At 31.3% G+C, this 13,514-nt stretch overlaps 2 protein-coding genes across 4 annotated transcripts in view; both read left to right on the plus strand.

The window, feature by feature from the left end:
* Positions 1–1,702: 1,702 nt before the first annotated feature.
* LOC109537832 (monocarboxylate transporter 9) lies at positions 1,703–8,407 on the plus strand. Its single transcript, XM_019904746.2, has 7 exons — positions 1,703–3,008; positions 4,912–5,062; positions 5,135–5,318; positions 7,237–7,469; positions 7,526–7,747; positions 7,804–8,083; positions 8,211–8,407. Exons 1-7 carry the CDS (start codon positions 2,233–2,235, stop codon positions 8,357–8,359), a joined length of 1,995 nt encoding a protein of 664 aa, XP_019760305.2. The 5' UTR covers positions 1,703–2,232; the 3' UTR covers positions 8,360–8,407.
* The window catches only part of LOC109537833 (monocarboxylate transporter 14), a 13,160-nt gene continuing 7,856 nt past the window's right edge, over positions 8,211–13,514 (plus strand). The window contains exons 1-3 of one of the 3 annotated variants that reach the window (XM_048663435.1): positions 8,211–8,479; positions 12,172–12,243; positions 12,744–13,137. In XM_048663435.1, the coding sequence (XP_048519392.1) occupies positions 12,783–13,137 (355 nt within the window). In that variant the 5' untranslated portion in view covers positions 8,211–8,479; positions 12,172–12,243; positions 12,744–12,782. Of the gene's footprint in view, positions 8,480–11,151; positions 11,478–12,171; positions 12,244–12,743; positions 13,138–13,514 lie in introns of those variants that run through there. The other 2 variants (XM_048663436.1, XM_048663437.1) reach the window with 2 other exon arrangements.

A 13,514-nucleotide genomic window follows, 5' to 3' on the forward strand; every position in this document is an offset into this window, starting at 1 on the left:
ATGATTGATATAATTTTTATTTTATTTAAATTTTAATCTTATTTATTCATCCATTTCGACATATACCTCAAATCTTTTTTGCACAAAAAGATGGATGGAAACCTGATAATCATTACTGTCGCACTAAGCACAATTAGATTTAGTTTCACTGAATGAAGAAGACGTTACAAAATTGAACTTTAAAGTTTATAATGAGGAATCGAAGGGCTCAGCATTTAAATATTCGATCAAATCGGTAAATAATAAAAAAGCGAACTCTTAATTTAACAACCGTAGTGAAATGTATATTTATTGATTCAACTAATAATTATCTCGTTTTTATTTTCATTTCCTGAAAGGAATATTCCTGAAGTAACATATAAGATTTCATTGTAAAAAGACTGTTTAATAAGAATTTGAAAAATTATATTCCGGTAAGTAGACTATTCAATCTTATTGCAGACAAAAAGAAGTAAAAACTCTTTCAAGCAGCATTGCAAATGTTACTGTTGAATTTTTAAAAAGACCACTTAAAGATTTAAATAGTTCGATACAAGAGTTTAGCTGCTTTACTTTATCTGATCTTAAGAAGGGCATTAAAAATATTTTTTTAAATTCTAACGAAGTTTTTAAATGTCAACGTTGATTGTTTTAGATTTTGGAAACTGTTTTCTTGCTACTTTTGCATAACATAAATCAGAACTCATCACTCACAGCGCTTCTTGATTTAACTTCTTGATTTTTAACTTGATTAGAATTTAATAATGAACTAACCTATTTTCTTTCTAATAAAATTTACTTTGGCAATAATCAAAATATTTGGCCTTTCGGCTTCAGCATCTACAAGAGTTTTGCAACACTTTAATCGATTTTAGAATTGTAAAGCATTCACTTTACAATTCTTTGCAAAAATTGCTTTAAAAAGGTACACTTTGGTACCTTTGGGAAAATATAAAACAGAACGAAAAACTGTAATGAAATTGTTTCATTAAACCAAATTCATTTAATTAATTAATAAACTTCTTCTAATCATTATCCAGCTAATAAATAAATAATTAAAATAATTTACAATATTAATTAAAACAATAGTTAAACTTTTTCTATCAGTTATTTGATAAAATAATGAAATTGAATTTGCTTTTAAACTTAGGTATTTTGTGAAATCAGAGAATGTACGTAATCGATATGTGATTTAAATAGCATTTTGAGGAATTTAATCCAATTAAATCTCCTAATCTAAAAATGGAATTGCTAGAAACAAAAATTGGGGAAAGGATTAAGCAAATATGAAGAGATTAGCATCAGAATTTTCGGAGTTACTCATTTCCTTCGATCGCAAAGCAATTGAAATGTAAATTTGTTTCTATGCCACTTTGTTTATTTGTACAAAATAATTTTTGTACATTATTCTTATACTTTGTTTTTTAATTATGAGTAAGAATTCAAAGTTCCTGGAAGTTAAAAAATATTTTTAAAGCCCGCTGCTTGAGCAGTTTTCTCAATAACATTGAAAAATGTTTTACTAAAAGAGACTAAAATAAGCTTTGTTTCATTTATTTCTTCTAAAAGAGTGTTAGATTTTGTAATTATATAGCAAATATGTGTGAGGGGTCAACAATTTTAAATGGTAACAATTGCATTGACTTTGTTAATGATTACAAATCGACAACGTGAAGAAAACATAAATAAACTGAAAATTTGTTCGCGTTTCACATTTTTCGACTGCATGAAACCAAAACTGTCACTATGTTTTTTTTAAATTCATTTTTCGAAAACACCAATAATTTACTGTAAAAAACCAGCGATTACGCTTCGTACGTAAATTTTGATGTCGCACCTAAGCAGTGAGTTATTCATTACCGCCACCCAAAAATAGAAGCGAACCTGCAGACATTATTACAATGAACTACGATATAAATAATAATGAACTACGATATAAATAATAGCGTAATCACCTTATCAAAAGCAAATAAGTCGATAAGACCGATTCATTAATCCCGTTGGGGGGATTAGCAGAAATAACCGATCAAACGGCCAACATTCGATACAAAATGCCTTATCAAAAATGACTACACAATACATTTCTCATCTCACAGGTGTCTCCTAACTGTTAACTTAAGTTAACTGATGTTAATTCAATTAACTCTAAAACATGGGTTATGAAATTGATGCGAGAAAAAGTGATGTCGGCATTTTCATTGAAAATAGTTGGTTAAACTGAAGTGAATTAGCTGAAAGTGAACAAGTGCCGAAATGGATAACAATCGCGTCCCACTTATACAAGGTACCGATGATGAACTGCTCGCAGATTATCTGGAAAATGGCACTTTGAAGGACCATCAACACAGTAGAGAGTCTCTAAGAAGAGCCTATCACCTATCAGTGCCTACCAAAGAAACCCTACTTTCATCACAGATAAACATCTACGTAGAGGAGCATAAACCAAAAATTCCCGATGGCGGATGGGGGTGGTTAGTGGTTCTTAGTTGCCTTTTCATCAATCTAGTATCGGATGGAGTCGGCAGTACTTTTGGAATCTTAAACATGGAGTTTCTCAACGAATTTCACGCCTCAAATTCCGCAACTTCTTTCATCGGCAGTCTTTTCTTATCGGTACCACTGCTTGCTGGTCCTCTCGGGAGTGCAATGGTAGACAAATATGGATGCAAGTATATGACAATACTCGGCAGTCTAATCTGCACCACGGGTTTTGTAATTAGCGCTTACGTGAAGAGCATTTGGATGCTGTATATTACTTTCGGTTTCATTGGTGGCATTGGATTCTGCCTCTGTTATGTAACAGCGGTAGTTTCCATTGCCTTCTGGTTTGAAAAACGAAGAACATTAGCTTTGAGCATTGCAGCAAGTGGTACTGGTTTTGGTACTGTTATTTATTCGCCCTTAATAACATATCTGACGAAAGAATACGGCTGGAGGGGATCTATGCTCATCATGGCTGGTTTGGGTGCGAATATGATTATCAGCGGTCTGTTAATGAAGGACCCTGATTGGATCAAAGAGGATCAGAGGTAAGGGATTAAAAATTACTTTTTGATTTGCAATAAACAAATGCCAAAATGCAATAAATTATTCCAAATAGCTTGTTTTCTTGACAAATCTTTGCTGAAATATTCAGCTCAATTTAGTGCTTTCATGTTTTTAATTCGGAAAATTGATGCATTTTGTTCTCGTTGATTCATTTTCTCGAAATATATTATGCAGAGCGTTTAATAAAATTTTATTATTTTTTCATCACTAGCCCTAACGCCGTTAGAAATTATAAATTAAGATCCGCAATTTCTACTCTTTTCAAGCAAAATGGAACGTAAAAGAAAAGAACAAACAAACAAAAAAGAGAAACAAAAGAACTCAATAAAGAATCTCAGCTAAACAACAAATTAGATTAAGGACTTGCGAAAAAAACAATATGTATATTATATAAACGTTACAGAATAAAATGGACAGATTGCTTAGTATTTATAATATTGAAAGTTTATTTATTTAAAAAGGGCGCTTGAAATGTACATAATGTTTTACATTAATTGTATATTTTTTAGAGAATCACTTTTTATGTCTCATTAGCACTATATTTTTTAATTCGTTGTTTTGGAAAGAAGGAATTTTTTTTTTAATGCACGTATTCTTAACTGGCCTTATTTGGATAAACGGAAGTTTTAGTAACAGTATTCATTCTTGGTGGTTTTTGCAAACATTTACCGTTTTTATTCTATTATTTTAAGGCATTTAACTTGCATACATTTTCAGTAAAACTTTCTGCTTTCAATTGCCCGCAAATACTTTAATTTAAAATTTATTTTTTAAATTTAAATAATAATTTAGAGCTGTTAAATTAGGAAGCTGTTGCTGAAGTTTCAGAATAGAAAAATCGAATAAACATATAAATACGGAGTTTTTTTGGGTTAGTTAGTATTCCTTAAAACACACTGTATATGCATCCAATTCTATACAGGGTGTTTGGTAAGTAGATGCATTTCTTGCAGGTGTTGATAGTGCAAGTAATTTTGGATACATTTCGTTAATAAACGCTTAGTTTCCGATCTACGGAGTGATGACTTTTTAATAAAAAAAATGTTACTTATTAATATTGCGGAAACCGTTTGGAATTTTTAAACGAAATTTTACAGGCTTAGGCTTTTAACAACAGTACATGCTTTGTGATCAAAATTTGGTTTCTAGATTTTCCAGTGGCGTGGGCACAGGCAGGACTGAAGATAATTTTAAATAAAAAAATGTTACGCCACTGATTTTTTAAGCAATAAACCTGATGATTCAAATTCCTGTTCAATTTGGCAGAGAAAAGGTCTCTTGACTTTTTTTCTCCAACATCCCGTTTTCGAGTAAGTCAATTAAAATCGATTTTTTGTATAGCTTAATCGGGTTGTAATTAAGTAGGGTTTAGTATAAAAACGAAATTTGTGCACTTAGATTGTATCAATTTTATTACAAAAAAAACGCCAAAAGAAGTTACTCGGATACCCGAAATGACAGCAATTATTAATTTTTTCCCATCAGTGACCATAAATAGTATAGAATAACTTTTCAAATAAAAACCCGATTACGCTGGACAATAAATCGATTTAATTTTTTTTACTCAAACACATTGCAAATTGAAGCAACTTGAAAATAATATTTATTTTTAGATCAAGTAACACTTTAACACGGTGTAGATCGGAGACTAAGCATTTTCGGAATATGGTCTATTAAAGAAATATATCCAATATTACGTGCACTATCACCTCCTACAAGGAATGCATCTACTTACCAAACTCCCTATATAGTATGATTAGAAATATCTCATCAGGAAAAAATATATCTTTAGTAAAAGTAGATACGTGTCGATTTTTTTAAATTGTATGGACATTTATTTAATTAATTTTGATATGCTGGGAATTTTGTTAATGGGGGTTTTAGGGCTCTAACGGAAAATGTGCCACCAAAACCAAGACTTACCCCTTCAAAGAAAAAGTACAAATTTGAAAACGGAAAAGCAGCCAAGTTACCATCCGGTCGCCGCTGCACTTCAATGATAGAATTGCCAACATTTCTACCCAAACAAAAACAGGCAAGATATTTGTTTAGACCATTGTAAGTAAACCAAGTCTAATAATGGTTATTGCTTATTTTCTATCCTTAGCAGCTACCTTTGGAAGCTTTGAAACAGCTGAGCGAACAGAACAAATTGCGTGGAACAGTTTTTGAAAATTTGCCGAAAACTTTAGCGTTGAAGAGCGCTTCTGATATGGATCTTCATGCTGGTACGCATCCAGTTAAAGGTCCAGTCAGTTTTTCGAACGACATAAAAGAAGCTGTCCTTGAAGGTAATTGAATTTAATATTTTACTATGAACAGATCAGAAATTGGGACGTAAAAAGTCGTCGCACTCAAGACAAGGCAAAATATTAAATCCATTTCACTTGCATTGTAAATTAGATGAGCTCAACTCCTTGAAAGAGTAAAGTACTTGTAAAAGGGGTTCAACTGAGTCACTTCGGTAAATTAAAAGATGGAGAATTCGAAGAAAATATTGTAAAACCGATGCAAAAAAGTGTTTTTTTTTTAACTAGGAACAATAAGATTTTAAGCGCCGATAAAATTGTTTGGTGAGAATTTGATTGCACCGGTGCCTTGAATTGAAGGAAATTTGTGCCGCATGTAAACTGAAGCTTTCGTGCTGAAACATTCATTTCGATGTCTCATCTGACTGCAGAGAAATCGTATTTGGAGTGTTCGATATTGAGGAGAAAAATAGCCCAAAAACACTCCAAAGCTTAAAAATTAGAAAGTTTCTCTATCTAGTGTTGAAATACTCATTCCGATATTTCAACAGACTGGGGAAAATTGAATTTAGAAATGTACAATCTCAAAATGAAATAAATTCCAAAACTCAAAAATATTCCAAAGTTTAAATGAATTCTGGCGGCATCGGGTTCTGGAATAAAAATAAATTTACATATGAACTAAGACGTTGTGTATTGAGTACTAACACCCTCATTTCGATTTATAATCCAGGTGACCCGAAATCGTCAGATTGGAGAAGTGTTAGATGTAAAAAACCCTCCAAACTAATCATTTGGATGGCACCAGCACCTTGTGCCTTGAATCGAACCAAATTCACACCATTCTATTCTATATCGAGTACTAAAATCTTTATTCGTAGTCTCAAATGAATAAATTTAAATCGTATTTAGAAGTGTACAATGTAAAAATAAGAAACAGCTGAAAGACATTGCAAAGTTTAAAAATTAGGTCTGCTGGCACCAGTAGCTTGAATGGAACCAAATTTACACCACCTGTAAACTAACGCTTTTTGTATCGAGTGCTGAAATCTCCAGTCTGATGTCTCAACTCATTGAGCGGAAATCGAGTTTTAAGGAGAACGATGTAAAAATGAAAGTCGGAGCGAAACCGAAGCGAAAAGCTGCGCGTTTGAAGGAGAATTAAAATTTTCACTCAACTTTTTTGCACACAGGTAATTTTGATCTTATCATAAAATTGGAGATCGCAATAGTGATTGTAACAGCATTCTCAGCAAATCGTTATTTTCTAAGGAAAAAAATTATAAGTTTTCTTTTCTCACAATCAATACAGGCTTTGCATTCTTGATTCATACAAAAGTTGTATTGTTATGCTTTAGAATAAATTGCCTGCAGCTTTACCTGAGTGTCTATAAAGAAATTAATTCGTAAAATTTGCAGCTACTCATAGACACCATCGCTCAAATGAAAGAAAGTTGGAAATGTATTCGCCACATTAACTGTGATTTTCTAGCAATTATTGTGAATTTAAATTCACACACTCAGCAGTCTCAATAGCAAAAATATGTAAAAAACACTCAATTCAAACATAAAATAACAACGTATAAACAATATCGCTTTAAATTAGTATGCTTTTGCATGCTTTTCATTTACCTATATGACTGCAAAAGTTTGATTTTCTTGTTAGCCAAACATAACTCAAAATTATTCCATTCAGCATGTTTCAGCTCTTATCGAGGCAACAAAAAATCACCTTCATATTAATAATGGTTTCAAATAATTAGCTTCGCTAGGAACATAGAGCTTCCAAGGAACAAACATATTTTATTATGATGTCCTTATCTCAGCAATGTTAGGTCAATCTATAAATTTTTATTCGAAGATTATTTGTTACTACAAAGTACATCAATTCACCTGGAAAACCATTTTAGAAGTTGTTCCAAACACTTCGATAATATTAATTATAAAGGGACCGTTCCAGATGAACGTCATCAGTCTGGAAATATAATTCCAACATTAGTACGCAGCAATTCGACAAAGTCCCATAGATCTGATTCTCTTTCACACAACTATCTGCATAACATCCGTCTGAACAAACATTCGATGGGATACAGAGGGGCAATGCTGAATCTCCACAAATACAAACTGGCTGCATCCAGTTGTCCCGATATCCTCAAGAATTCTATGTTGATGGACGATGATGACGAAGATGAGGTTCTCAATATCATCCAATCTCATAAAATCAATTTGCAACATTGTGTTGCTTTCAGGAATGGTATGATGATTACGTCGATGTGTTAAAGGACATCACGAACCTTTCGCTCTTCAACGAGTTGCACTTTTTCCTTTTAGGAGTTTCCACAATAATTATGTGCATTTGGTTCGTTGTCCCATATTTTTACTTACCAGTACACATGACTTCATCTGGTTACACAGAAAATGAGGCGTCTTTTGCTTTATCTCTAATTGGGTTTACGAATATTGCGGGAATGGTAAGTTCATCTACTCGTGTTTTCAGTTGGATGGGAAATTTGCAATATTTTTTCAGTTAGGTTTTGGAATAATCGGCGACAAGTTGAACGCCGTTAAAGTATATTCGATTTGCCTGATGTGTTGTGGAGTAACCTGTGCAGCCATGATGTACTTTACAGATAATTACGTGATGCTTTTAATTTCTTGCGGATTTTTTGGCATCACTTTTGCTAGTGTTAATACACTAACACCCTCGATATTAGCAGATTTAGTACCGCTTGATAATTTTACCATGGCCTATGGGTTGTTTTTGCTCTGCCAAGGTATAGGAAACTTGGCTGGACCTCCAATAGCAGGTAGGTGATGATAAGACAAAATGACGCGATACTTACACGTTTAAATGGAGATTACGCAATACTTTGAATAGGGTAAAATTCATTATCTCCATTAAAGTACTTTAGATATGTCTACTTTATCTTTCAGGGTTGCTGTATGACATTACAAATACATACGAACAGTCGTTCTACCAAGCTGGAATGTGGGTGGTATTGTCTGGTGTAATAGTTGGTTTAATTCCGTATGTGCCAAAAACGAAAATTTTCGGAAACGGGGCTTTAATAAATATATGCTGATTGACCATTTTTGTAGCTATTAAATAAAAGTTAATTTATATTTTTTAACCCGTGTTTGTACTTTTCAAGTAAGTTGTTAAAAGTGGTGCGTCTAACTGAAGCTGAAACTATTCGATTAATGTAAGTAGCTATTTATGGAAATCGGTTAATCTCGTTCTTGTTTTGGATTCTCTAGTTGATTGCAATAATCGATCTACTTAAATATATAGAGTGTATGAGTCCCATACCAGCTTCAAAGAATGCAAATATAACTGCTTGTTTGATATTATGATACAGTTTACTTGCATATATCATTAATCCTGGATATTATTTTTATTACTCAATTTATATTTCATTTACTGTTTCACACGAACTGAGAAAGGTAATCAGTACGTTATCGCGAATTCCATAAAATCAATTATTTGTTTAATGGATACCTACTCATGAATCCGACTTTTTCCAGATAGCGAAGAATTTATCACTTCCTATAGATTGCTTTTGGAGTAGTTTTTTTTTCTAGACATTAATTTCTATTTATATAAATCTAATTAAATCTCAGTTAAAGTTATATTTACATATTTATATTACTAATTCAAATTTTAAAAATAAACCCTACATAAAACTTTTATCCTCTATTTATTGCATAAAAAGTCGACACTGCTGACAATTTTCTGAAAAGCATGTATTCTTCTAAGAATAAAAAAATACAGGTAATGTTTTAATAACAACAACGAAAAGAAAAATAAATGCCAGTATAAAACTAACATTTATATACAAAATTGAACAATGAAGACAATATTTCAATGGCAATTTTTCATAAAGAAGTCGATTATACAGCAATAATGTCCACTCATAAAATATAAAGAGAATATAAAGTGGTATTGTCCACGAGAAAAAGTTTACATCATTTAAATAGAAGCGCAAAATGCATCTGATTGTTTAGAATGCCGGTGGTTTGATCAAATTTATATACATTTTCAGATTTATATGAATATGGCATATTATCTTTCATAAAGATCGCAAAACCCGGGCCACGATAAATGTAATCTAGAATTTTTTTCGATATTTTGCTTCAAATAAAGATGTTTACCAGGTTTGATGTTTGGTGCGTTGGACATAGAAATAACAATACACATTTTTAAAAAAATCACACTATTACCGTGAACATGTTCGAAACACAACTGATATACTTCAACTATCTTAGTGTCTTCTTCTTTTTTGAAAACAACTTTATATCTATTAAAACCAGTTTTATATGCAAGAAATGCGAACAAATGTTATAAAGATATATAGTTGACAGAAGTATTCAGTTATTCAGTCTTAATCATAATTATGATGCAAAATTCCAGGAACATTTGAGAACAGTTAAAGGCGGCCTTAATATCTTAAACAAGTTTATTATTTATACTGATTACTATATAAACTAATAAACGCATTTCTAGCTTCTTTTTCTCGGCTCGGCGAGTCCCTGCAAATTTGGATATCATTCTCATTAAAAAGTTTGCTGTAAAAAGTAAAAAAATAGTTGAATAAATTGAACACTAAAGAAAATTTTTGCTTCCTGTAAAAATGTACTATTAAACAGATTATATATTTTAAAACGCTACTATACAGAATGGACAATAAACTGTCAATTAAACCTGAATTATATTTTATATGGATTAACTTTTTTCTTAAATTTAATTGTAGTTAGAGAAAATCCAATGACTACATAAATAATTATAACAGTAGTCGTTGAGAAAATAGCAAACTTTACATTCATGGTCACGATCTGTCTAAGAAGATTTTAGATTCTTTGGAAAACCGCATATACACAGCTGAAGCAAATTGTAACAGCAATATAAAAAGAGTAAAAGATAAAACTGTTATTAAACCAAACTATGATTTTTTAAAGGTCACGCTTTATGAGTTTTATAACTTTAGTAGATAATTTATGGCACAGATTACAACGACGTTTTGCCGCTTTACATAAAAGCAAGTTGTTATCGCTTGTACGACATAAACTTTCTGAGATATGAAAAAAATTAAATCATCATTATCAAAATGTCAATGATAAATATTTCCGAAGAAAAATGAAATAAATGTAATAACAACATGTGCTCAAGGAACATTTGCTTATTGAGTATAACATTAGAACTTTTCTTAATTTTGTTCCAAAAAAGTCTCGTATAATTTGATGCAGAGAAGTAAAATGAAAAATTTTTGAACGGCCATTTTGTAATTATACCATTTAGTTACGCATTAGCTTTCAGTATGGATCAAACATAATTTACTTCACTGATATTGTCAATATGGTTTTTTGATGGTTTTGTTATAATTTTAAATTGTGTCTCTGTTTTCTAAAACTCTTCCAAGTTTTCCCTTAAATCAGTTAATTTCTGCTCTCTTGGTCACTTCAGTTCTATCGCAGTGAATGCGTGATATTCTAACTTTTGCATATGTTAAAATAGGTCATAATAAAAAATGGTTTGACTAAAATGTTGGCCAAAGTGACAATATCAAAATGTTGATTCTTGCCCTTAATTTCTTGTATCTATTAATCAGCGCCTTTTTTTATATGCTAATTTTTTTTTACAATTGGTCAATTCCTTTTGTATAAAGTCCGCTTATTTGGAATTTTTTTTCTGAATTGATATTGTAAATTTTGAGGGAAATACGTTCTTCAGAAAATGTACTTTTGCATATATTTAATATGCGATGCAAAATATGAATGAGTTATTTAGGTTCTCTATTTGGTTGTTTATATTTAAGACAAATTATTAAAAGATTTAAAGTATGTATTCACTTTTTATTAAAAAATATTAAATTGCCAATTTCCCAACACACTTGTTAGTACGTCATTTTAGTGCGAAATTTTTGTTTGTTGTAATATTTCATGCATAGTCAATTTGGAGCAAAATACACCTCGATAATATGGTGGACTATTTTTGTTGTTGAAAATTCTTGAACTTGTTTAATAAACTTCATAGTGAACGTATCGTAGCAGCAAAATGGTACTATTTTTATCATTGATTCAGATTTGCTTTATACAAATCATGAAGTAATGTTGCAAATAATTAATTGAACTTGAATTAATGGATAAAGACAGAAATTGTTTGCAAATAACTGTAAAACTGTAAGTTTAAGTGAGTGTTCAAAGGTAAGTGTAATCACATCTAGAACTAAATAATTAGGTTGACAAAAGTATTTTTTGCAAAACTTTAATAACATAAATTTCATACACGTTTGCTCTTAACAACGCTCGGATGGTATGTCGTTTCAAGTATATTTCACTACTACACTATGTGAAAATAATTACAAATTATCGACCATTCATTTTTAAATTTCACATATATTTTGGTGTGGCTTGTAAAGGAAACATTGTTTTGCATTATTATATTCGCTTAACAATAACATTTTATGACCGCACACAGTAGCTTTTCAAATTTCGAGGTGGTTTATTTGATTTTTTAAGCACATGCAACTGCAAGAGAAACATATTTAAACATTTCTTACAAGTAAATGTGTGCCTGTGTATTAGAATCGGCTAATTGCTGACTAAAATTTAAAGAAGTGATTAGTTGAATTTGAACAGAATGGGACCTAAAATGAATATCGTCATTTTTGCAAAAGTGTAGGTACTACTCAATTCCGGTGGCAAATATTTATGACAAATTACATAAACTGGCTTAGAATTGATCCTAAGATTACTAAGATCAATTTTCTATAATGTTATCAGAAGCTATAATTACATCTTTATCTCGATATCTTTGGTAATATTAATTTCAGTTTAGTTAGTTTTGTGATATGCGCCATGCGTGGAACATTTTAGTTTGATACTTGGTATGTTTCAGGCATGGGAAAAAATATAATAGAATGAAATTCAAACGGGCGTGATTCAAACTAGGAGTGTTCAGACTTTATCGGTAAGTACCTACCATGCAAATGAAATTTGTGAAATATCAAGGGAAAAGGTATCATTCCATTTACAATTTTTTGACTGGAACATGATGACTATCCATCATAGTCCTATCAGCATACTAAAGGACATATTTTTTATATAAATATCATGGTTCATAAATCAAGGATGAATATATTTGAGTTGTTAGTAAGTAGATTTTTATATTTTCGTTAAAAGCCATTCGTCTTCCCTCAGGAGGAGATGTTTTTATGACTACTTATTTCATTGACATTATTTAGCAAAATCAATTTCTGGACCTAATGTAAATCATGTGATTGCCGTTGATCATAAAGTTTCAATAGAGCCCCATCAATGATTATATTGGTTCTATATAACTGTCTATTTCTTGATTCAACCATGTTATATCAATCGTATGAGACTACATATCTGTACAAAACAAGTGTGGATCAAGTTATCACTTCAGAGTTTAAAATTTCCTGTTATATATTCGGCGTTTTATTTCAGATCTGCTTGAGCAAAGTGCAACCGACATAATTATAAGACATGGTGGTACCACATGGACCTGGACCAAGCCATGGTCAAAACGGACATGGTCATTACATGCCGGTATCCAGATCTGAAGGCGAAAGAAGGGCGAGTCACAATCTAGGCAAATTACAAGGAAGAGAATCGTTTCTAACATCGACAATCAGTATTTTTGTGGACGGAAATCATCTAGCGTTACCAGATGGTGGATGGGGATGGTTGGTGGTTATGTCGTCGTTTTTTATTAATTTGGTATCAGACGGTATAACATGTTGCTTTGGATTATTGTATATCGAATTCTTGGAAGAATTCGGGGCATCCAAGTCAGCCACATCGTGGATTGGAAGCTTGTACGTAGCTGTGCCTTTAGTTGGTAAGTTTCACTTCTAAATTTCTATTTATCGTTTGTTCCACCTAATTATGTTAACTTATTCAAAGTTTGTAATATGCCTTGAATCTTTTTTATCAATGCTTTTTGCTTTTGAGAAATGTTGCTTAAGTGATTCTTGCGAACCACGACTTGAGAATAGGAAAACTGACATTCCAACTGTAGCATTTATAAAGGGGGATTTTCAACTAATTGATAAAATTCACTGAGATATTCCCAGATAACACAAAATATTACATACATATTTAGGAAATATTTATATGTTTACTAAATATTTCAGATCAAAAGCAAGTATTTCTTAAATATTATTTTTAAAATATTTGTTTCTAATATTTAATTAGCATGAAACAAATAAGTTATTA

Source organism: Dendroctonus ponderosae, unplaced genomic scaffold, assembly GCF_020466585.1.
Source record: "Dendroctonus ponderosae isolate FM_Combo_2020 unplaced genomic scaffold, Dpon_F_20191213v2 Dpon_F_20191213_2, whole genome shotgun sequence".
Classification (NCBI taxonomy): Eukaryota; Metazoa; Arthropoda; class Insecta; order Coleoptera; family Curculionidae; genus Dendroctonus; species Dendroctonus ponderosae.

Excerpts from the sequence above, each read along its gene's own strand:
- LOC109537832 (XM_019904746.2), top strand. The coding sequence starts at position 2,233 with ATGGATAACAATCGCGTCCCACTTATACAAGGTACCGATGATGAACTG. Across the intron at positions 5,063-5,134 it reads TTCTACCCAAACAAAAACAG|CAGCTACCTTTGGAAGCTTT; the intron begins GCAAGATATTTG and ends TTCTATCCTTAG. Across the intron at positions 7,470-7,525 it reads ACGATGATGACGAAGATGAG|GAATGGTATGATGATTACGT; the intron begins GTTCTCAATATC and ends TGTTGCTTTCAG.